Raw genomic sequence first — 22,691 nt, 5'->3', positions numbered from 1 at the left:
GGTCGTCACCGACCCAACTACTAATCCGCCCCTTACCAGCTTATCTATGGGAGAGCGGACGGGATCCCGAGTTCTCTGATAGGTATGGTCGTATGTGTTTGAAACGTCTCTAGTTGAGGATTATGTACTGGTTTTTTCTGGGCAAGTCGTTAGCAGCTGGTGCGAAATAGTGGCTGTATAAACCTGTCGATTAGCCTGCCACCTGATTTTGCTTCCAACATCAATATTGTCAATAAAGCTTAGGCTTGGAAGCGTTGTATTTTTGCCGCTTAGAGAGATCGCACGAGGATGTTTCTTTTGAGTTTAAGGCTAGCATTTCTAATGGTAGATATCTAGTCACTTGTAAAAGCAGCACACTTGGTAAAGTACACTCTTTACCATCGGATAATGTGTCGAAACCAGCAACTTACCCTGGGACTCACCCTACGAGTTGTCTGCGAATCGCATCGCCGCACCACATAGACACAACACTGACCACTAATTATATCCAACAGCGGGTTTAGCTCAGTTGGGAGAGCGTCAGACTGAAGTCAAACTTCAATCACTACGATATCTGAAGGTCATGTGTTCGATCCACATAAACCGCACACCTTTTCTTTTTGCACCTGGCCACCACGAATGTCACCTCTTTGTTGCCTGTCAAGCCTATAAAACAACCTCCCTGACATGGCAATAATACAATCAAGTTTTTTTTTTACCCCTCAAAACAATACTGTTATTTATGTATTGCATTCACGAGCTGCTGGTTGATTGCCCCTCCACTGGATCTCACGCCTTCTCCTTCATCTCATCTAAAACCCAATACTTACCTCTCATCATTGCCATCTCTTCCCATCGCTGGATAAATACACCATTCGTATCTAAACCTTCGAGTCCGCGCGTAGCTTCCAAAGCTTGTGCATTCGTTCAGCCTGACCGGGAGTGAACCTCAACGGACCACATTCACTATTCTCCGTCAGTTTTGCATTGTGTCCTGGAATACCATCCGCCACTTACTAGTCTACATATGTCATGTAGTTGTCAACTGGATCCAAACCAGGTTTATCAGGGCAAGTATTGCGGCCAGGCTCGGCACAGTTACCAAACTGAACAGGGGATGCTTCGTAAGGCGTATCATCAACATAGTCGCCTGGCTCTTCGCAACCATTGTGAAAGGTATGTTCTAAACCGAACCAGTGACCGACCTCATGAATGGTGACTTGATCAAAGGTGGGGGGAAGCACGCCACGGGTTTTAGGTTTCATGATGCATCCATCCGCAAGAACGGTGTCATCTGTCGCGCTGGGGACGGGGAGTTCGCACTTTCCACGGGGGACCATGTCTGTAACAAAAAAGAGATTCAAATCTTTATAGCTCCCCTCGCGAAGAGCCGCTCTCATTTCAGGCTCAGTGTCATTACCGCCAGGCCAATCGCCATAGTTGTAAGCCCAAGTTTCATTGATAGTCCGGGTGATCTTGGCGAGCTTAAAGGAGAAGTCCCATGGGTTGTAAGATTTGTTCAGTAGCTCGACCTCACTTTTGACTGTATCATCCTATGAGAAACTCAGTATAACTTCAAAATTGGGTCAGGTGTTTGGAACCTACAGTAAGATATCCATCCTCTTCCTTTTCACTTGCCGCAACAATATGAACAAACGTCTTGACTTCGATATTCTTTCCCTGGTCGCGAATTGCCAAAGGTCCACTTTGCAGATCTTTAGACAGTTTCTGCAATGCTTTACTAGAGCCTTTCGTACCACAGCTTGTAAGCGCAGCTGTGGCAGTGTTGGCTAAAAGGCCCAGTGCGAGAGTTGACTGAATATGCATCGTGTATAATTGAATAATGGCTGCAAGTTGTTCGATAAAAAACTACTGAGAGATTGGGGATATCTGTCGGTTTATACCCATATGTCGATTGCAAGTCAAGATAGAATCCTCCATCAACTGCGCCTCGTTTGACACGAAGCCCATCGTTCAACATCCTGTTCCAGTCTTGGCGATACCCCTCAAGAGTCTCGGTACACCAGGGGTCTCCGAGCCTAGAAACCGAATAGGAAAGAGATTCCTTCGCTACCACAGTCATCTTCAAATCCTTCAGAACAACTAGGATATCTTGAACGATTTTTTAGGCAGAAACTAACTGTTCTGAGATTTCCAATTGGTTGTTCCATTACTAAGCTACAAAGGATGATGATACCACGCAAACTGTGTCGATCAGCATGGACTGAGGAAGCGGCATAGCACACAAAAGGGCCTGGCAAATATTGGCACTGTCATGGTCGGTGCAATCCATACCGAATTGAACTCAAGCCTTGCTTTTTAAGTTCTGGAGGCGGGATTCTGGCATTGACCTCATGATATTTTACTGGGCGATAGACAAAATGCAGTACTCTGGCAAGAGCCAGTGAAGCAAGTGATGTGTTCTAGAGATTAATTCGGAGTGCCTAGAGTTCCCCTTATGGCTCGAGTGGTTGTGATGGATACATGGCTGAAGAAGGTCTTCAAACCGAAGCCTAGGCTTTCTCAGTTGCCTCCTGAAGATCAACTAAAGGATTTAACACACCAAAACACAGCTTTTCAGAAACAACGCTCTCTCTGATAAAGAAAATATGGTTGGGACTATGGTTGACAATAATGATCCCGCCTGGTAGGCAATCAGAAAGACGCACGTGATCCGGGGTGGTTGGCGAATTCTTTAAACTCGGGCCGACTTAGACCTCATTTTCCACCTGATAAAAAGATTTCTATCTTTAATCACACTTTTCAAGCATTATGACTCCAATGCTTACACAAGACTTTTTTTTTCCTTCTTTTTTTCACTCTTTTTTTCCCCCTCGCTTTCCACATGACCAGAAAACCTAGATTAATCTTGAGAGTTGCTTCGATTCCCCAGTCAACCAGCCACACAGCTCCTGTCATTGTGTGCTACTGGCCACAGGCCACGGCCAATGTGATGCACATCGTGGCTTCAATTACAGACCGACTGTGGTCCGAGTGGGTACCGCAAGAAAGAGAATATACATAGGGACGATGATTGCGACGGCGTTACGGCATGGCATGCTATTGAGCCAGATGATACCCCCTTTTGAGCCACAAAAGTTAAACCTTCAAACTCTTTCAATCATGTGCAACCTAAAGATTAAAATCAAGGCAAATAAACTTTATTACCAAATCTTCTTTCTATAAAAAGAAGACCTAACACCACTTAACCCTGAACATTTTCTAAATCCTTACACTTCTTGAAGAACACATTTTGCGCTATGTCCGCAATGAACCCATCACCAACCATGCCTACGACAAGCAATTTCTCGACGGCATTTACTTGCTTCGCCAACCTCCCAGCAGAACTCAGACTGCAAATATGGGAAACTACAGTGGCGCAAGAACAAGACGCGGCTATATATACTTATCCCAAAGACCACCGCCTGGAATACGATATTGAATGGCCTGATCAACCAATGTCACACGCCATGGTAGAGACGTGTCGAGAGAGTCAAGAAGTTATGCGCAATACCTGCATCGGCACCATCTTGATGCCTTTAGACCCGGGGGCACTTGCCAGTCTCGAATCCTTGGATGAGAGGGTAGATGCAATTGCTACATTGTGGCCGGAACAGAATACCTTGGAGGACCTTCAAGCTTGCCTAATGAAGCGAGCAGAGGCAAACGAACGCCACCGGACCAAGACAATTTACATCGGCATCTCGGCCGTATTATGTGGTAACGAGACCGACCTTGGTGATTTGGGGTTCAAAGTCTACGATCTGGACGACACGTCGCTCCCACAATTTCTGGCCGAAGTTATAACCAGCTATTACGGACGTCGGCTCCACGCTTCCAATGAATGTTTCATAAAGAAACTCAAAGCTTACTGGGAAGAAAATCAAGCTGTCAGGGAACTACGAGATACGTGGGACAGGCTTAGATCAGGCAAGGAGAACGTCATGCCCGTGTTGAAGCCCGTCGTTATCTTTGCCGACTTCTATCGACTGTTTGTTGGAATAGAAACACTTATTGGAAGCGACCAACTATCGAATGGCCTATACTTGGACCTCTTTCCGGAGGATGATGCACTTATGTCGGAGTGTTGAGTCAACTTGACTGATAGGTTACAAGTAGCTGTTGTGTACTCAGGTACAGACACTTGAAGTAATCTAGAAGGAGAGATGTAGACGACACAATTAATATACTTATACAACAAAACTTGTATGTTCTGTTACATCGTTACTATGCAAATAATCTGCAAGGATTCTCTTCTGTCTCATGTTCATTGTAGTCTTGTGGTTAATTAGAAGACTTGGGGATCAGGTAAGCATGGCGCATTGAGATGCATGGCCTCGAAGGATCGGTTCAAAGAGGCTGAGCATGATGGATTACTTGAGATATATGAATGGCAGAAATGTATCAGTGGAGCAGGGGTTGCGAAACTCCCTCTGGAATTCACACCAATTTAGTATCCCCCGTGGCTAGAGATTTGGGTGCGACAAGAATGACCGCTTGCAGTCAATTTTACTGCGATAACCTAGGGCTCGACTTGATGGTTATTTTCTAGGGGCCGTGGGCTAAAGGTGTCTGGAATGGTCTGTTTTGTAGGTAAAGCGATGCAGTTTCAGTAGTTACAGCAATACTTTAGCAAGGATATTAAAATGAGAGCGTAAGCTGAAGAGATGATCAATTAGACAGACCATGCAGCCATCATGAGTGTCAGCCTCGAACGTTTAACCAAAGTTCCCTCAGCCTGAACCGGATCTACAATGTCTCTGAACCATGCGCCTGTCTCGTCTCAACCAGAGAGGCTACATTCCTCCCTGTCTCCATGATTTGCCATCTCGGACTCGTGAGATTCCACTTTGTGACCGCAGTTTTTCATGCTCGCAATGAGACCAATGAAATGTCCTGACAAGGGAAATTAGAGACCCGCCGATGCTCCGTTTCAACCTTGATCTAGTGCTTATTGGTGATGCAAGGAGGATATGACTTGGACATTGTGTCTGCTCCAACACTGGGATACACAGGAACAACAAAGAGAGACAGAATACCAGGAGGAAAGCCACATAGGTTCGGCCCGTGAGAATCGAGCCGTCTCATTGTTTGGCTTGTCTAGACTCTAGACAATTACCAATCGTCCTTGGCATGCTCCTTAAACTTAGGCCCATCGACCCCTGGAATGCTCAGCCCGAATACCCAGCGCTAAACCAGACCCGACATTAGCATCATTCCTTTCAGCACGGTCTAGATGTCAATCAATCCGCAAATCCTACGATCCTTCTAATAAAGCAATTTGTTATATATATAACCAGTCCGTCAGGTCAAAATGATCATATCAAGTTCAGAACTATATCCATCTATACATCTATATCACCATGCATCTGACTTCTTACCTCTCCGTCGCCGTAACGCTTCTTGGCCTTACGAGCGCAGCACCCAAGGAGGACTGTTCTACTAAGCGCTCCCCTGTTCCCAAGCTCGAAAAGGGTCATTACATCGTTGACCGTTCCACCAAGTTCGCCAACAAGCAGGTCTGGACGTTCAACGGGAACTCTCTTCCCGAGGGCCTCTACGCCAGCGATTACCCTGTTGGCAAGACCCATGTCTTCAAGTCTTCCAACGTCAAGCTTCGCAATGGTTACCTAGAGCTTTCAGTGCCAGGTGGCCAAAAGGCCAAGCCTTACAAGTCCGCCGAGATTGCCACCGAGATGGAGAACATTATGTATGCGTCCGTCCGAACGACAGCTATTCTGAGCGAACCTGCAGGTGTTTGCAACGGTAAGTCCCAGCAACTCGATTGAACCTGCACTTTGCTGATAGTTCCCAGGAATGTTCTTCTACCAGTCCGACAGCCAAGAGACCGACATTGAGTGGCTCTCAGACCCCAACTCCGAGTCCAACTACGATGGAGTCCGTCGTCTGTGGCTCACGAACCAGGACCGAGACGGTGACGGCCAGCCAAGCCACAAGGCTGTCCTCCCTCCCTCCAACCCTACTTCCACTGAGCATGAGTACCGAATTGACTGGACCAAGGACCTCGTCCAGTTCTACGTCGACGGTGTCAAGATGTGGTCTACCAAGAAGGATGTCCCCAACGTGCCTGGCCCCTGGATCTGGAACAACTGGTCCAACGGCGACAAGGGCTGGAGTGCTGGACCCCCCAAGCAGACCGCTGTTTTCAAGATCAAGAAGATTGAGATGTACTACAACACTGCTTAATTCATCTTTTATAGTGTCTGGATTGTATTGTATATAATTTGTTGGACATATATTTGTATAGTTTGAAGATGTTACAAATTCGGAGAAAAGTATAATAAGAGTTTTGATGTTTTATTATACGGAGATAAATGAGAAAATAATGCCGCTCAATGGATATCAACTTGGCTGTGGCGCAAACACATTGAGCAAGATAGTAATTGGTTTCGTTTAAACATAATCATCATCATGAGCTGATATCTACTGCTTAGGCGTAGCATCGCATGTAGGAGTCTCTTCTCAAGCCTCTGGCTTCTGCCCATACACACTGAATCTACCACACTATTAGTATCACTCTGAAACATCGTGGCAAAGGAAGACTTACACATATCCAAGAGTCTGCGTCTTGAGATCCATGATCGACTGCCTCATCTCGACCGCAAACATCTGCATCTCTTCTGGACTCCACTGAAGAATCTCACAGAGTGGCAACTTGATAAACCCATCCAGCGCTTGACTAAAAGCCAACCCTACAAAAGTCCCAAGCTCTTTCTTCTTCTTATCCTTGGGCCACCGGCCGACGGGAATTTTGTGTGATTGGTACGTCACATTAGTGAAATTGGCTGCTTTGGCGAGCTTTTCCAGCTTTTCATCAGAGAAATCAAATGCACGGTTCGTTTTTTTGCCGACTTTTTTGAACACATTTGCCCAGCGAGTGTAAATACTATAGGACGAGTCAGTAGTTGTGGATTTGAAGGGAGTGTGGGGTGTGTACTGCTCGTCGTCAACATTGACCTCTGGGTTTTGTGAATACATCTGCAGATCAGGCTCTATGTGCTGAAACCAACCACCTGGCTTGAGAAACTTGTACACTTGGCCGTAGAACTTGTCCCAGTCGTCAATAGTGCCCTGTAAAAAGCGAATGTGGATAAAGTCAAACGACTCGGGTTCAAAAGTCCAGTCCAGCGTTGCATCGTCGATCTGGAATTCGACGTTTGGGGGGACAAAGCTGGGTTGGCTTGGTGTGATGTCTGTGGCTATGACTTTGGCAGAGGGGAACTCATCCGCAATGTTACTGTGGCTTGTTAGTTGTCTTCCTGATAGACCTTGCCCAACTCACATTGCCCATATTCCTGTGCCTGTACCAACATCTAGGATTTTCTGTCACATGTAAGAACACGCCCCGGTGCGATTGCGTTCCACTCGTGTAACTTACCTGCGGGTTATCGCCAATCGGGGGGAGGAAAAGCTTGTCATCAAGCATCAACGTCAACCAGTGGTGGCTGTAGAGTCAATGGCAATCCTCTTAGACGTTATAGTGGCTGACATACATAAGATCGAGTGCTTCGAGTTGCTCTTCATCGTTCGGCGCCCTGACCCGTTAGTGTTACGTTTATCCCAAGCCACGATTTTCTTACCAATGCTTTCCATACTTGGGATTCGCATAAGACCTGCCCTGGAAGTAGTGATTCTCAAAGATACTCGACGTGATGGACGCCGTAGATTCGATATCACTGCATTCAATCAGAAAATACACCAACCAGATAGGAAAAGCCAAATAAATACCTCTCTGCACTTATATCGGTCTCGTTCCCGAGATCTAAAGCAGGATCCTTCATAAGTCAGCAACATCCTGCACTGGATTAGACAAACCTACCGTTTCAATTTGAGCCGCCATTGTTGCGCAGAGACGAAAATGATCGCTGGGAACGCATCACTCGCCGAGGCGGGGGCTGCAAGACATATTTATGTATGCCAATTCTCTTTGCGACCTTGAAGAGGAGAAGCTGACATGTCAAACCTACTCCCGTTGGCACATGTCCACTGACAGGCGTGTTGACAGGTGGGGTCACCTTGAGTCTTGCAGATAAACTCGACAGGGGGTCTTCGTTACGAGATGTCCGTTGAATGTGGTAGGAATTAGGTTGACAGATTGAAGTTAGATCATCTTGTTATATCCTATTTCTAGTATTGTTCTATAGCCATGATATATTCTTTCAGCACTAAATGGGGACATTTGGGCCTTTCTCCGTTCTTCGTTCCCCCTTCTCTCTTGTCTTCTTCGCGGGGTGAACTGCGCTAATGCGAGGACGGCAAAATAGACCTTGCTTCTCAAGGTCCATATTACAGGTTTTTCAGGTTCAATATGACTTGTTATTGGCTATGAGCCTTCAGAGCCGAACGATGGTTATTGTCGGTACATGCTAAGGAAACCTTATTCTGCCCCCTTCTCCCCAAATCGGCTGTCTTGGTGAAGACATCCGAGCGATCCGTCGCCTATGTACGATCCCAGTACTCTGTTTGTCCCACTAATGCTATTTTTTTAACACGTCTAGAACCGCATAAAGTTGTTCCAGTAAGTCCAGTCAAAGTCGTCCACATTGAACTCCCATCCTTCGAGGCCATTGACACCATCAGCTGTTACCTCAGCAGTTGCATTTGCAACCCGTCGCTTGGCCCAGAGCATCTCGATGCAAGACGGTATAACATCCGCTTCAGTCAACACCTTTCGTCGTGTTTCCCAGGCTTCCAAAACCAGGTTACCCAGAGCGACGAACAAGGGACTTTCGGTGTTGTCAATGAGCTCGTGGTGGTCAGCGTACAGACCATCCACTAGCTTCCATGCCAGATCAATCCTGGGGCCCGAATCCCGCTTACGTAGCTCGCTGACGACGTAGATATATGCGTCGATGTGATAGGTAGAAGTCAAATGTGTAAACATCTGAGATGAAAATTTGCTCTTAAAACCCATGTCGACGTATTGAATGAATGAAAGTGCTGCGTTGAAGAGAAGGTCGCTTTCTTGTCGTGTTATGTACACATCCTCTCCAGATACCGATCGGCTTCGTGGATGATGCAGCATGAACCTCATACGCGCAAGGGCCAGGTTCGCCATTGTGTGGGTCAAATCGTGGAATGGAACACATCTATCCAGTTTCGACAGGTATTTCTCCGTGTATATAGCCTCAAGCTCATTAATAGCCTCGTATTCCATCTTGATAGTAGTCTTTGCCTTTGAAAACCCAGGAGCCATACTTTCGAAAATCTTTGCCGCCCGGGTTGATGACTTGATCCAGCTTGTGACCTCGAACTTCATCAGGACGCAGGTCATCTCCGTTGTACCATTGTATTTCGTGGAAGGCTCCAACATGTCCGGATGCAAATCGGCGTCGTTCATGCTGTAAGGAAGTCGCAAGTCGCCAAAGTCACTTTTGGATACTTTGATTCCAGGTGTTGAAACAGCGCGGACTCTAGAATCAAGACCTTTTAGTTGCCACCAAAGCCTTATTCGCATTTCTTTCTCAAAGAATGACAGTTTTGTGTCCAGGTCGGTTTTGTGAAGGCCCATTATCTGTCCGATTCTTATGGAAGTCGCAGTCATGGTACTCGCTATCTCAGACTCTGGGTTTGAGAATATGAAGAGTGTCATTGCTTGGAGCACCTCTAACGTTTTTGTTTCCATGTAATCAGCCTCAACCAGTGCTAGTAGAGTTGCAGTTCGATAGTGCATGAGTAAAGCACCTTTATCTTGCCCCAGTGATGATAAGCATTGTTCTGACGTTAAGGACGTGACAGAGAGCGTGTAGATAGAAAACATAAGCGCCGAAAGTGACTTGTCGATGCGCGAGGTATCCCAGCTGGCTTCAAGGATGCGCTTTTGTAAACTTGGGACATGGACGATCTTAATGAGTGGGTTGACCGTCTCAACAAATGTTTGCCAGAGAAAATAGATATGCTTTGCCTCTGGATGAAACTCGCATGTGTTTTTTGATATGCTTAGTATTGAGTTGAAAGGTGGTGATGGATGAAGGAAGGGGTCGTCTTTGTGGCGTAAAGTCAATATGGGAGGGTACTTAAGCTAATCAAGTTAGTTGAAGTAAAATGATATGTTGAAGATATCTTACTTCTGGACATAACGTCGACCAAAGACAACTGCAGACAATCTTTGTTAGTCCTCTAACAATTGGATTATATGACTACACATGTCGCTTACAGTTCTGTTGGGGCAGGAGAATCAACATCCGTCGAAGTGTCCCTTTCAGGCTTTGTTCCCGAACCCGGAGATACCCAGACATTAGCATGCTGTGTATAGTCTATGCCATTATTTCTCATCAACTCCTCATACTGAGCTAATCTGGCCAATAATTCTTCGTCGGCAGCCCTTTTGCGCGGTTTAGGTGGTGGTGGTGCTTCGTAGGAACATTTTGTCTGTGCTTTTTGGCAATTGGAACAAGGCTCTAGTCGATCACATTTGACCTTGCGACGAGCACAAACTGTGCAAGCGTGTTTTTGTAATTCGTTTGTCAAAGCCATAGGTAGTGAATTGCGAGTAAGTAATAAGTAAGCAGGAGAGGAAGAAGGGCTGTAGGATAAAGGAGTCTCGGGGTGTGGGATAGAGCTTCGGGGGCTTCGGGGTCCAAATAAGTCTAGTCTCGGAGAGTTTCACCGAGCCAATAAGCAGAGAGCATGATTCCTCTACTAAGCCAAGTCCATACTAAGGTGAGAGACATCTGACGGCTTGACTGGAACTGGTTCTTGGTCACTATATCAAGGGATTCCCTGTAAAAGAACGCAGCGTCGTATTTTTCCAGAACTTTATATATCTCGACTTTGATGCCGTTAACGATTCTCTGGGCTGATAACGATCTGAACTCAAAATCTTTCGAACCGAGGTATGGGGTGATGAAGCGACGTATTTGCGGGGCATTAAGCACGTACTTATCATCTCGGTTGCGCTCAATTCCCCATATAGCTCGCTCTTGATCGTTAGTTACACAACTCAAGATTTACTCGACTTTATCTCTATCATGCCAGACGAAAAGATCTCGCTGGAGGCAGCCACACGGCGCTACAAGCAGCACATCTCGAGCTTCACTGCTTTTCGCTGTGCAGTTGTATACAACATTTTGCATTATTTCATTGTTATTGCCAACAAGGTCCTTGCTATCAAAGAGAGATTTGTTGCGTCTGCACATCCACCGACACTTGTTAAAAAATATGCTTGCCGACCAAAGCTTCCCATAAGGTGCGTCAACGCTTCAACTTTCCTCTACTGTTATAACATCCACTAACTCTTCCTAGGATCTTCTACCCAAAAGACTTCAACTCAAACTCTCAAAAGAAACTCCCTACCATCCTCAGCATTCATGGCGGTGGTTTTGTCGTGGGCGATCCTCGCGACGATGATCTGTTCAACTATAACTTTGCAAACATGCACTCCGTTCTGGTCGTTGCACTCAACTACACAAAAGCCCCCCGTGCTCGTTTCCCAACGCCCATCTATGATCTGGAACAACTCGTCTTCGCAGTTCTGTCTGACTCTTCTCTACCTATCGACAAGGATCGCGTTGCTTTGATGGGCTTTTCTGCTGGTGGAAACCTGGCCCTCTCTGTATCTATACTTCCCAGTATGTGTGGCAGTGGAGATGGTGTCAGGCGGATCAAGACTGTGATCCCTGTTTATCCTGTGGTTGACGTGTCAGTCACAGACGAGTGGAAAACGCAGACGAGACAGTATAAACCATCGATTGGAGGCTTCCGCGCGAATTCTGTTGACTATCTCTCTCGCTTTTCTTCATTCTTTGACGCGGCCTATACGCTGGGTGGACAAGACTTTCAAGATCCTCTTCTCAGCCCCATCTACGCCTCCAAGGAACAATTGCCACCAAACATTTTTATGATTGCCGATGAGCTTGACATGCTCGCTAATGAATCCTGGAGGATGATCTGCGGTCTGTCGGGGCGCCAAATCGAGGAGCAGACTGTCGGTCGCAGTCGTGTTGGTCCTCCTGGGAAGCTCATCCTTGATGACGAAAAGTTCTCGTTTGGAGTGAAGAACCATGATGTAAACTACAGATGGTTATTGATTCCGGATCAGATTCACGGGTACGACCACTACGATTCAATGGAGATGTTACATGGAGATAAGGAGCTGTCTAAAGACGCGGAGTTGAAGACCAAGGAGGCCCAAAGGTTGATTGGAGAGTGGCTTTTCGAGGGGCCATTTGCATAGTCTTAACAGCATTCTATCCACTCCGATCATGGGTATATCTAAATGTTCTTACAGTAACCACCAACTACTGTAGATACATTGGTATCATGATAGTGCTCTTATATAGAAACCATGTAATATTCTGGGACTGAGGCAAAACCCTACAGCTGATATAGTAATGTAACTAAATATTTACAGATCAAGAAAGCTGTTTTCATCATATGGCTTTTGTTCATTTGGGAAAATTGAAACGGAACGCTTTGTGACTGATGGTGGCCACTGTCCAAGTCTTGCCACCGTCAGGAGATCTCAGCCCGGAGGACGTAGCTTGATTGAGACCAAGGGTGTTACTGAAGGTGGGATCAGCTTGGTTCAGAATGATGACCGTATTGATATAGTCTACTTCTGTCAGTTAAGTTTACCAGGATTGAATGACGAAAACATACTGTGAGCCTCAACGGTACTAACGCAGGCGGCGTCCTGGCATTCGACGGCTGTGCCCCAACCTTCCGCACGTCCAGAAGCTGTTGCTGTTAGCGTATTACTCTATATCAAACATTTTGAAGAAACTCACCGGTGGAGAGAGTGGACACGACGGTTCCATCAATGGCAACACTCTGGTCGTATTTCTGCGTAGCATCGTTATACTTGTCTATAGAACATTCAGTACGGCTGGAGACAGTTGAACACTAGAGGTACTCACAATGGATCGTCAATTTAGCGCCAGGACTTGCTGGAACTTTCTTGTTGCCCAATTGTGTACCTGCTCAAGTCAGTCTGCGATTTTACGTATTCCTGCTGTAATTCTCACCTTGCAGAGTCGAAGCCCATGTACACCATTGCCCAGGCTGACCGCCACATTCGCTGTAATTGTTAGATAAGTACTCTCCCTTGACGTGATGTACCTACAGTCTTGGGTTTGCGAAAGAAACAGCCAATGCTTGAATTAGTGAGCCGCTGCTCGTGCCCATACCAGGCCATAAAGCCAGACGGTCCTTCTGGCCAGGAACTCGCGGTAGAACAAGCGTCGTCGTAGCTTCACGAATCCATGATTTAGTTGGGCCGAGAGAGAAGGCAGGACCAAAGTGAACGTTGGTCTGGGCTTGAGCCGCTGATAGGAGAGAGAGGACGCTGAGGGCCGTGGGAAGCTGCATTGTGATGATGGAATTAGAAGCAGTAGAAGCGTGGGAAACAGAATGTTTCTAACCGGCTTTCCATAGATTATATACCGCACTTATGTTTCTGTTTTATGACGACCCTGTTTCTTAACTCGGAGCATTTAAAGATTCATTCCACCTATCAAAGCGATCAAGTTTCGGGCGCATAAATGTTTCATGTCGTTGTGGACCTTCCTAGGATAGCTAAAATCCCCGTCATGCCGGTTTTCCGGTCAATCTTACTGTTCTGGGGTCATTTCTTGCTTTACCTACCATTGTGAACAAGATAGGCAGGTCAAAGTACGCGAGTTGTCATGGGACTTGAGCATTTAGATCCTTACACATGATCGTCGCTCGTATTGGGATGGTATTTCTGAATCTTGCTACTGTTCAATAGTCAAGTCTTGCGGCAGCCATTATCGTATATTCCTAGGCTTCAGTAAAAGCAATGTCCAGCATATGTACTCATCAACTCATTCCATCTTGCTACAAACTACACCCGCTTCAAGGCTCCTCGGACATCTCGTAGTTTGAAAAGTCGTCAGGCATATGAACAAGAGACTCCCACATGTCCTGGAAAGAACGTCAGTATTAGTGATGACGAAGTAAAAACCCAGTCCAACTTACCCAGTCAACAGCATCTGAGCTGTTCAACATAGCCTCTATACCCTGGAACTCGGTCGAGAATGGCGTGTCGTTTGGATCGGCATGCCCATTCGTATTTCCTAAACACGTCAGTCCATGTTTTCGCTAGAAAGAGATGAACGTACCATTGCCGTTTTGCATATAACCCTTCTCAGCACTCATCATATCGGGAAGGGATTGCTTCCCCTTATCGCTAACGGAAACAGCTTTCAACATCACTGTAAGCATATCGTAAGCTTGTCGTGCTTCAGCAGAGACTGCCTTGAGCGCTGCCCAGAATGCTTGTGAGGTCTGAAGTGCTTGAATCATGTTCTCGCGAGTATAACCAACGAGATTCGGGTTCTCATGCTCGGGCTGTTTGCTCAACTCAAGACAGACGACCATGGATGCAAGTGAGAAGTCATGACGTTCGAGGGATGTGAGGAACCATCTATCCTTGTACAAAAGTCCACCGACTTGGACTTCCTTCAGGATACTGGCTTGATGACCCAGTACTGTCATGGCTGAGTCGACGCAGGTCTTTCGTGAGTAATCGTACTTCTTATCCTGGTACGCCTTGGCCATATGGTGGCGATGCAGTGTACACCTGGCCTTTTGGAAGAGTAGTTCAAGATTGTACCGCCGAATGAGAATATATGGCTGGACCATGATGCAATCTTCCAACTTGGCTATCTGGAAGCAAGGTGGCATAGACTGGTGCATTTGGTGAAGCTTCTGGTCAAGAGCCATGATCTCCTCGTAGTTTTCCGTTTTTCCAAGGGAAACTTGATTGAAGATGGTTCGATAGATTGTCATCATTCGGACTTTGACTCGGGTATACAACACAGGTGTCAATTGGGTGTCGGGTCTAGGCGGAGGGAGTCGAGTGGAATCAGGACCAAAGTCATCGTCAGTGATGTTACGCGGTAGCTTCGTGTCGCACTGTGATTCCTGAATGAGTGAAGGGAGACCAAGTTGGCAAGACGTCAAGATATCGAGCTGCTGGATGACACCCCACACACGACGACGCATTTCTCCATGGAAAGGAGAGATGCGCGGGTAGCTGTCTGGATCACGATGATAACCCATTCTCATAGCCAGCCGGATAACAATACCGGTGAGAATCCAGACACCAAGGTGTGCGTCGCGACGACGAACGAACTCTCCGTGGATATTGAACAGCATAGTTTCGAGGGTGTACCTACCTGGCGCTGTAGAGTACTTGGAAATCAGAAGACAGTCTGTACAGCGTCGGTGGAAACCTTCTGCAACTTCCATTGGCGCGCCGAGACCTTCGGGAAGCTCGTCTTGCGAGCGGATATACAAGAATGTTCCAGTGGCTAGAACACCGAACAGCATGCCAATCCATTGAACGGATACCGAATTGGGGTCGTTCCAAAAACGTTTGTACTGGATGTCTGATCAGCGTGATACATAGATTGGAGACTGTTTGCATACCTCTATTTGGAACTCGCCAGTGTGTGTGATCACTTTCTAGTATTAGCAAGCCCTGTCCTGTCTTGCGAGTCCATTTACGTACTGATGGAAGGCTCAGTGGCGTTAAAGTATCGCGACACGATTCTATCTGTGATGTGTTTCGGGGGGACATCTGCCAAAACTTCTTCCAGACTCGGCGTCAATCTTCCGGGGCCTAGAAGCATGGGCACCTGACTCTGGGCTTGGTCCGTGATGCCCAGATCAGCAGACTCGTTGGTCTCGTCAAGATGCTCACGGATATGTTCAACCTGGAGATTGTTGGTTAACTGTTCTCCTAATAAAGTCAATGGCTTACCTCGTGGCAAATGGCCGACCAATGACTACTGGAGACGTAAATTGTCTCATTTGGATTCGCCATCAACCGACCAGGCTTAACCTCGGTACTGTCGCTGCCAGAAGACTGCAGAGACCCCTGATTCGTGATGTATGTACTCGCAGGACTCTTTATACTCGGTGAGCCAGAAGAAGAGCCCTGTTGAGAGGGAAGTTGGGAGACAATAGACCCGAGAAGTGTCTCGAGATGGCGCACTCGATCGTTCAGATCTGTCTGTCTGTTGTCTTTCCTATGCGCAGCCGCGCGACCTCGGGGCCACGGAGCATATTGGCAGGGCACATTTCTGGCGACGCAATTGCTGCAGGGCTCATCACGATCACATTTCAATCTGATTCATCAGCGTTATTTCTTGGAATCATGACAGTCAACGGACGTACTTTCGTTGACGACAGGAACTACACGAGAGTGTCGCTCGGACAGGCTGTTGCTGCATTTTCTATATATCTCGTAGGAGTAAGATGATGAGTTGAGAAAGTGAGAAAGGTCGATGCTGATTCTACAATGTGGCTTATGATTAATTAGTGCTGAGCCGGAGAATTTAAGCTTAGATTGCTTAGTCCAGGATCATCATCTACCTCGGAACGAATTGACAACAGAGCTTATGTCACGTGGGATATTTGACGATCTGGCTACTCTTTTGGACCAGGTTTCTCTCTATCTTGTCCTGTTGAAACCTTGGCAGTTTAATTATCTTGTTATCGACTTGAAGCAACCTGTTCTGGTTGGCTTATCGGAGCAACCGAACGAACATGGGTGGAGTGTAGCAAATTACAAAGGGTTTAGGTGCATAGGGCTGACTGCTTTTCTCACCGTAAGCGATGCGTTAGGGCTGAGTTGAGTCTGCCTGACCATCCATCGTGTGCTATCTTCAAACAATTGGTGCGTAGAATCTCATCCGGTTCTCAAGATCCCACTTCTTCTTTAGCCCTTTGAGCTTGTTGATCCTCCAGGGTTCATACCCATACATGCTCTCCAGCGATTCAACCCCATGCGCGTAATTGACGTATGCTCTTAATCGTTCAGGTTCATCGCTAGCTTCCTGTAGGAGGCCCCTCAATTTCTCCCCATGCTCTTGCGCCAAGCTGTCCAGCGTAGCATTGGGTTTGTACAGGATGTATGATGTCACAAGAATCTCGTCATCACGGTGAGGAAACGCAGATTCACTTGCGTCAACTGCTTTCACGCCGTGTGTCGAGTACCCCTCGAGTAGAAAGAATGACCCCGCCAACTCTGGGATGCGATGAGATATCTCGGCAATAGAGTCATAAACTTGACGGACGGCCGGTGGATCGTACTTCTTGAGACCTATGGGGTATCGAAGACCCGTGAAGCCTTTTGTGCAGCCGACAGCATCTTCACTCATAAGTGTGATGTGAGCGAGTTCTGGCATCGGGACAGCACCTGCGTTGACGTTGAGAGGGCCCATTTTGTGGAGAGGTTTGGCGTATTCTCGGGCCTCGTCGACTGGACCATCAGAAATAATTGCATACCATATGATCGGCTATAGACTGTTAGCTTGGCAGAATTCTCAGAAACCGTACTCATACCTTGTCGGGATCAATCTCTGGGATATTGACAATGTACATCCAGTGTATTATTTCCGGTGGCTGAGTTTTCATCATCTTGTTTGTCAACTCAAGGACCTCTTCAAGCTTATCGCCCAAAAAGATGAAGATTTCGTACGACCAGTTCGGGTTTTTAACGTCGTAGATGCGGTACTCCCATTCTGTAACAATGCCAAAGTTATGTCCTGCTCCACGCAAGGCCCAGAAGAGATCTGGGTTCGACTCTTCGGACGCTGTCATGGCCTCGCCGTTGGGAAGGACAACGCGTGCAGAAATGACCTGATCGGATGCGAGACCGTATTGACCTTGAAGCCACCCATGGCCTCCTCCAAGAACGGGCGCCGAGATGCCGACACATTCACAGATACCAGTAACTGTCTTTTGTCAGTTTGGGTATAAGCCTTTTCCCAGAGAACTTACCAGTCTGTTTCTTTGCGGCCCACAGTTCGTCAACAACCTTCTTAACACTGGCACCTCCGCTAATGGTTGCGTAATTGCCATCTAGAGCAATCTTGACATCGTTCATACCTCGTATATCAACTACAAGGACATCTTTGGCCAGCTGCAACGCTTCAGTCGCGCCATGGCCACCGGATCTAGCTAGAAATGGTATACTGTTTTTATTCGCATATCGAACCTGCCTCAAGTCAGAATTGCTTCTTCTTGAAAGTGTTGTGCTTACCGTTTCTTGCACATCCTTCTCGGTGAAAGCTGTTACAACTGCACCCACCTGTGGTGCATGCCAATCCCTCCATCGACTAACAAGACCACTAAACTCGGGGTCGTCTGGAAACACAATCGACGCGTTGTATGAGAGCTTGGAAGATAGTTCTGACCAGGTATTTGTTACAACGAGAGATGCGAGGCCGAGTCGGCTGAGAACCTTCTGTGGCGAAGGTGCTCTGTTCAGCGCCCAAGCTGTGCCTGCTGCGATGAATTCCATGGTGATAATGAGGGGGGATAGTGCAGCAAAGGCTGGACTAGTGCAAGATACTTCCGGCTTTATATCAGCTTTCTAGAAGGCTGCTGTAGATCAATTGACTCTACGAATCCTGCGATTGGAACGTTGAGAGTTTGGGCTTAAGAACTGTTCACAGGTAGCTGACGTGAGATATCGAGCGAAAACCACCGATGACAAACACTGTGCGTATTTTCACCTCATCTCATCCAATGAGTACTAGTTACTGTAATATACTATTCCGGAACTCGGCATAGTTAGAAGCATGTGGCATTTATGTCCGAATCTCATTTGTTTACTATGTATCTAGTGGGTAGTAGAAACGTTGGCCTCGTACGTCTTAGGGTGTGAAAATACGCAGTCTAAGAGCATGGCCTACCAATTTCGTCTCTTGTGTTTTCACCGGTCAATCTTTCCGATACCCTGAGGACTGTAGCTGTATTTTTAATATCCATTTTGTACAGGCATAACTATCTGTAGTAATCGTGGATCACTACCTTCTCTATAGAACGCATGGTCACTCAGACCTTGTTCAGTCCCAACACCTCGGTAATCTCATCAGTATCGGCATGATCTCTCGAATGCCTCATTCGATGGCACCAGGTCACTTTTTTGTCATCCCCCTCTCCCTCAAACAAAAACTCTCCGCCCTGCAAGTTGGGTGCTCCCGACGAAAATAAGGGATATCCTTGCAAAAACCTCCAAATTGCAGTCTTGATGGACCAATATACGGCCCAGGTGGTTGTCCAGGGCATATACTTATTCGGCGGCCCTTCTTTCCACGTCTTAATCATTCCCAATGTACTATACAGCTTTTCTGTAGGGTCTGTGTAGATAGGGTACTGCCAGCCCGTATCGAGACGGTACATGTCGACTTGCTTGACATCGCCATGGCCCACGATCACAATAGCTGTGTCAAGCTCCTTCAGCTTTTCCGGTGTGGCATTCTTAGCCAGGAAGCTGGTATAATTCACGCATGACTGTGATGTTAGCTGGAGGCCGAGTCTTGGAAGAGAATACCTACGCAGCAGAAGAAGTGACGAACGAAAACAACAAGAACCCTTCGAGGCAGGTCTGGTCTGTTGTAAATGCTTTTGAAGGTGTGTTTCTTGCCCTCCCCATCATAGAGTTCAATTGCGTCAGCAGCCTTGAGGGCTTCAGCGGTAGGCGGATTGTCGTTGACATTTTTGCTGGAAAACTCCCTACCTGGGGAGATATCACATGAATTACTCATTGTTGGTATCGAGGAGCGGATATGAAGTTTCTAGTCCTTTGTTGCGGCTGGATGAACATAACAGATGCGGAGGTGATGCGACGAGACTGATGTGACATCAGATCCGAAATGGGAAGGTATACTGACGTAAGCACTAAATACACCAATGTCATCATGTGCTTCAATAAAAAGAGCTCTCTCAGACATTTGATTGAGTCTTCCATGCTGCATCACTACAGTTGCTTACATCCAGCGTGATTCTTCTGATATGACATTGGACCCCTGGATTATAATAACAATACTGCCAGACATAAGCTCAATCAAGAAGGGCCCTAGCGTTGCCCTTTCAGTAATAGCCACGGGTGTATAGCTGAGGCTTCGTTTATGACTTCTGATTCGAGTTTTTTCTTGCTTATTCGCCTTTTGTATATGGACTTCTATCAGAATTCAATCTTGATGTGAACATCAACGCATCGGACCGAAGCGTCGTTGCCAAGAAGGACTACATCTTACTTCGACACATCATCCTTCTGCGTACCTGGCCAAGTATTTCTTGATAATGGTAGGGCTGGAATTTGTTTAATCACGAATTCATCATGAAACTTGACAAGGCCCTGGTTTCTTGCGTCATCTAACAAATCCAGACACAACTTTATCCTGCAACGTTCTTCGTAACAAGGTTTGGCGTTCCATTTCAATTTCCGCAGTATGCAGCAACGGAAAACTGCCAATAAAAACGGCAATTCGGATTTGAAACAAGAAAATTACAGATGACCCCGGCCAAGATGTTAAATGGCCCACCGCATGATTATCCACGTTACGTTCGGGGAGTTTGTTCATCTCGATGCGCCTCTGAGATCATCCAGGAGCTAATGGCCCGAGATCTAAGGGTCATTTTTTTCACAAGAGTCATTAAAGTTGTGGCTCAGTTGGCTTTGGGTAGCACATTAGGCATGAGATGTTCCTGAAAAGTAGATTCGATGTCTATCATATCCTCAAACAGACGAATCTTCTCGATCTGTAGATGGCGACCCAATTTTTGGTGGTTGACAGGTTCCACTATCAGAGATTTTGGCCGCCACTAGACCCTGGAATTTCGGCTCAAGTGTCCACTGCAGGGAGAGAAACCTCCGGCTTGACTTGTAAATGTGGAGGTTCATATGGCGAGTTAACGTCATGGTGATAAAGGGTCGTCGATGAAGACATATAAAACATTTTAACCCAGATTTTATAGTAGAAACATCCAGATATATTCAGTAGTTTTCTCTATCTACATCAATTCAATATGGCTGGAACTCAAGACCAGAGCCACGACTACTTTTCAAAACCAACTACTCCATCAACACCAGGTCAAGCCCATCTTGGCAATGTCGCGAATCGCATTCCCAGTACTATCCCAGACAGAGAATCAGGAACAGAACGTTCCAAGTCAACACACTCCAGACATCGTGTACTCCATGGCCTACCTTCAACTTTCATGTCGTACATGAGTCGACGCCCTGTTGCCTCCTCAAGGGGCTTCTCCCGGATGTCCAGCGAAGGGACCGCCTCTCGTCCTACAGCACCACAACATTCCTCCCAATTTCATCACTATGCCCCTGCCGAAGATGGATACTACCAAGAGAATCCATGGTTCGGCGAGGCAGATAAGAAGCCCATTTTCAGCCTTGGAAAGCCTCTGCCTCACAAGGTTCGTCGCAAAGCTTTAAAACCAGTCAGACCCGATGGAAAGGTTGATGAGGAAATGGCCATCGTAAAAGAGGAAATTACCAACGAACCTCATCCTGGTTATGCCTCACGAACTACTTCTGGGCAGCCTTATCGAGTTGAGACTCAGAGTAGCCTTCCCTCACGAGATATACAGCGCCAGCAAACTCGAACTACAGCGGCCGGGGTTGCTCACAATGACAGACGAAATGACGCTGGCCAGCCAGTCTTTGAATACATCCCTGGCGAAGCGACACCAACACCTGGACATCGAGACCCCGCTTCCAGGGTGCAATCAAAGCAGGATAATGGACATTCTCCACCAGATTTCAAGGTTGATGGTGAACCATTGGGACACCAAGAAAAGCCTTGCGTGGAATCTGGTGATACGGATGCAGATGAGATGAGGAACTGGTGGGCAAGATTACGTGCAAGGCATCCTGAACCACTTGCTGAGTTTCTGGCTACCGCGGTGGCCATCTTTCTCGGTCTCACAGGCACACTATCGGTTAACTTGTCGGCCAAACAATCACAACCATACGGAACATATGAGACTTCATGCTGGGCTTGGGGTTTTGCCTGGATGTTCGGGATTTATCTCGGCGGTGGTGTCTCAGGTGCTCACATGAACCCTGCCATCTCTGTCTCACTGTCCATATTTCGTGGATTTCCTTGGAAGCAGTGCGCCATCTACGTGTTCGTCCAGTTTATCGCCAGTATCGTTGCTGGAGCATTAGCTTATGCCATATACGCTGACTCGATCAACTACGTGGATCCCGATATGACCAAGATGTCCATGACATTCTTCTCCACGCCTCGAGAATGGGTCACGCTCAAGTCGGCCTTTTTCAACCAAGTCGTCGGCAGCGCGATCATGATGATAGCTGTGTTTGCCCTTGGAGACGACCAGAACAATCCGCCCGGTGCTGGAATGCACGCTTTAGTCTTGGGCTTCCTTGTGACTACTCTCAAGTTCACTTTGGGGTACAACATTGGATCTGCGCTAAACCCTGCGTCTGACTTTGGGCCGCGAGTCATTGCTTATGCTGTTGGATTCCGAGGAGACAATGTATTTCATAGCGGGTGGTGGTTTTATGGGCCGTGGGCGGCGACTTTGATAGGATCTTTACTGGGCTGTACTTTGTATGATGGCTTTGTGTTTGTGGGAAGTGAGAGTCCAGTCAACTTTAGGGTGGATAAGAGGGTTAAGAAGTTGTTCAATTAGATATTTCTGAAATCATATAGCGCATGGTTTTATCACGAAGTCTTATCGCTTCCTGTCCACTCTGATCTTTGGTGTCTGTCTGTGTGATGGAACTAGGTGCAGGGCTATTTCCAACGCTACATGCTGTCAAGATATAGGTCATTTTACGTCCTGTATCTTTCACATACGACCATACCTACCAGAAAATACGGGATCCCGTCCGCTCTCCCATAGTCAAGCTGGTAAGGGGCGGATTAGTAGTTGGGTCGGTGACGACC

General features: G+C 46.9%; 11 protein-coding genes across 11 annotated transcripts, besides 2 other annotated features; 4 read left to right on the top strand and 7 right to left on the bottom strand.

Moving 5' to 3' along the window:
• Positions 1 to 860: 860 nt before the first annotated feature.
• FPSE_11150 (uncharacterized protein) lies at positions 861 to 1,806 on the bottom strand (the record flags this gene model as incomplete). Its single annotated transcript, XM_009264267.1, has 3 exons — positions 861 to 945; positions 997 to 1,532; positions 1,585 to 1,806. 3 exons carry the CDS (start codon positions 1,804 to 1,806, stop codon positions 861 to 863), a joined length of 843 nt encoding a protein of 280 aa, XP_009262542.1.
• A 969-nt stretch (positions 1,807 to 2,775) lies between these two features.
• Positions 2,776 to 2,821: a repeat region.
• Positions 2,822 to 3,266: 445 nt separating this feature from the next.
• Positions 3,267 to 4,070, top strand: FPSE_11151 (uncharacterized protein; the record flags this gene model as incomplete). Its single annotated transcript, XM_009264268.1, has 1 exon — positions 3,267 to 4,070. One exon carries the CDS (start codon positions 3,267 to 3,269, stop codon positions 4,068 to 4,070), a length of 804 nt encoding a protein of 267 aa, XP_009262543.1.
• A 1,272-nt stretch (positions 4,071 to 5,342) lies between these two features.
• On the top strand, positions 5,343 to 6,186 carry FPSE_11152 (uncharacterized protein; the record flags this gene model as incomplete). Its single annotated transcript, XM_009264269.1, has 2 exons — positions 5,343 to 5,745; positions 5,795 to 6,186. The coding sequence occupies 2 exons, from the start codon at positions 5,343 to 5,345 to the stop codon at positions 6,184 to 6,186; spliced, it is 795 nt and encodes a 264-aa protein (XP_009262544.1).
• Positions 6,187 to 6,462: 276 nt separating this feature from the next.
• Positions 6,463 to 7,840, bottom strand: FPSE_11153 (uncharacterized protein; the record flags this gene model as incomplete). The annotated part of the gene is made up of 8 exons (XM_009264270.1): positions 6,463 to 6,496; positions 6,548 to 7,237; positions 7,283 to 7,323; positions 7,379 to 7,445; positions 7,494 to 7,535; positions 7,581 to 7,676; positions 7,729 to 7,775; positions 7,820 to 7,840. The coding sequence occupies 8 exons, from the start codon at positions 7,838 to 7,840 to the stop codon at positions 6,463 to 6,465; spliced, it is 1,038 nt and encodes a 345-aa protein (XP_009262545.1).
• A 654-nt stretch (positions 7,841 to 8,494) lies between these two features.
• On the bottom strand, positions 8,495 to 10,476 carry FPSE_11154 (uncharacterized protein; the record flags this gene model as incomplete). Its single annotated transcript, XM_009264271.1, has 3 exons — positions 8,495 to 10,021; positions 10,068 to 10,095; positions 10,157 to 10,476. The coding sequence occupies 3 exons, from the start codon at positions 10,474 to 10,476 to the stop codon at positions 8,495 to 8,497; spliced, it is 1,875 nt and encodes a 624-aa protein (XP_009262546.1).
• Positions 10,477 to 10,970: 494 nt separating this feature from the next.
• FPSE_11155 (uncharacterized protein) lies at positions 10,971 to 12,175 on the top strand (the record flags this gene model as incomplete). Its single annotated transcript, XM_009264272.1, has 2 exons — positions 10,971 to 11,188; positions 11,245 to 12,175. 2 exons carry the CDS (start codon positions 10,971 to 10,973, stop codon positions 12,173 to 12,175), a joined length of 1,149 nt encoding a protein of 382 aa, XP_009262547.1.
• A 211-nt stretch (positions 12,176 to 12,386) lies between these two features.
• Positions 12,387 to 13,308, bottom strand: FPSE_11156 (uncharacterized protein; the record flags this gene model as incomplete). The annotated part of the gene is made up of 6 exons (XM_009264273.1): positions 12,387 to 12,553; positions 12,601 to 12,678; positions 12,729 to 12,806; positions 12,858 to 12,917; positions 12,966 to 13,018; positions 13,064 to 13,308. The coding sequence occupies 6 exons, from the start codon at positions 13,306 to 13,308 to the stop codon at positions 12,387 to 12,389; spliced, it is 681 nt and encodes a 226-aa protein (XP_009262548.1).
• Positions 13,309 to 13,815: 507 nt separating this feature from the next.
• On the bottom strand, positions 13,816 to 16,199 carry FPSE_11157 (uncharacterized protein; the record flags this gene model as incomplete). Its single annotated transcript, XM_009264274.1, has 7 exons — positions 13,816 to 13,884; positions 13,939 to 14,036; positions 14,082 to 15,345; positions 15,394 to 15,425; positions 15,476 to 15,680; positions 15,728 to 16,094; positions 16,144 to 16,199. The coding sequence occupies 7 exons, from the start codon at positions 16,197 to 16,199 to the stop codon at positions 13,816 to 13,818; spliced, it is 2,091 nt and encodes a 696-aa protein (XP_009262549.1).
• A 435-nt stretch (positions 16,200 to 16,634) lies between these two features.
• On the bottom strand, positions 16,635 to 18,274 carry FPSE_11158 (uncharacterized protein; the record flags this gene model as incomplete). Its single annotated transcript, XM_009264275.1, has 4 exons — positions 16,635 to 17,267; positions 17,314 to 17,705; positions 17,752 to 17,968; positions 18,014 to 18,274. The coding sequence occupies 4 exons, from the start codon at positions 18,272 to 18,274 to the stop codon at positions 16,635 to 16,637; spliced, it is 1,503 nt and encodes a 500-aa protein (XP_009262550.1).
• Positions 18,275 to 18,810: 536 nt separating this feature from the next.
• On the bottom strand, positions 18,811 to 19,523 carry FPSE_11159 (uncharacterized protein; the record flags this gene model as incomplete). Its single annotated transcript, XM_009264276.1, has 2 exons — positions 18,811 to 19,269; positions 19,314 to 19,523. The coding sequence occupies 2 exons, from the start codon at positions 19,521 to 19,523 to the stop codon at positions 18,811 to 18,813; spliced, it is 669 nt and encodes a 222-aa protein (XP_009262551.1).
• A 1,264-nt stretch (positions 19,524 to 20,787) lies between these two features.
• FPSE_11160 (uncharacterized protein) lies at positions 20,788 to 22,434 on the top strand (the record flags this gene model as incomplete). The annotated part of the gene is made up of 1 exon (XM_009264277.1): positions 20,788 to 22,434. The coding sequence occupies one exon, from the start codon at positions 20,788 to 20,790 to the stop codon at positions 22,432 to 22,434; it is 1,647 nt and encodes a 548-aa protein (XP_009262552.1).
• Positions 22,435 to 22,595: 161 nt separating this feature from the next.
• Positions 22,596 to 22,690: a repeat region.
• The last annotated feature ends 1 nt before the right edge of the window (position 22,691 follows it).

The sequence above is a fragment of the Fusarium pseudograminearum genome, chromosome 2, assembly GCF_000303195.2.
Source record: "Fusarium pseudograminearum CS3096 chromosome 2, whole genome shotgun sequence".
NCBI classification, from domain to species: Eukaryota; Fungi; Ascomycota; class Sordariomycetes; order Hypocreales; family Nectriaceae; genus Fusarium; species Fusarium pseudograminearum.
The sequence above is the reverse complement of the archived record's forward strand: the minus strand, read 5'-3'. Positions and strand labels throughout refer to the sequence as shown.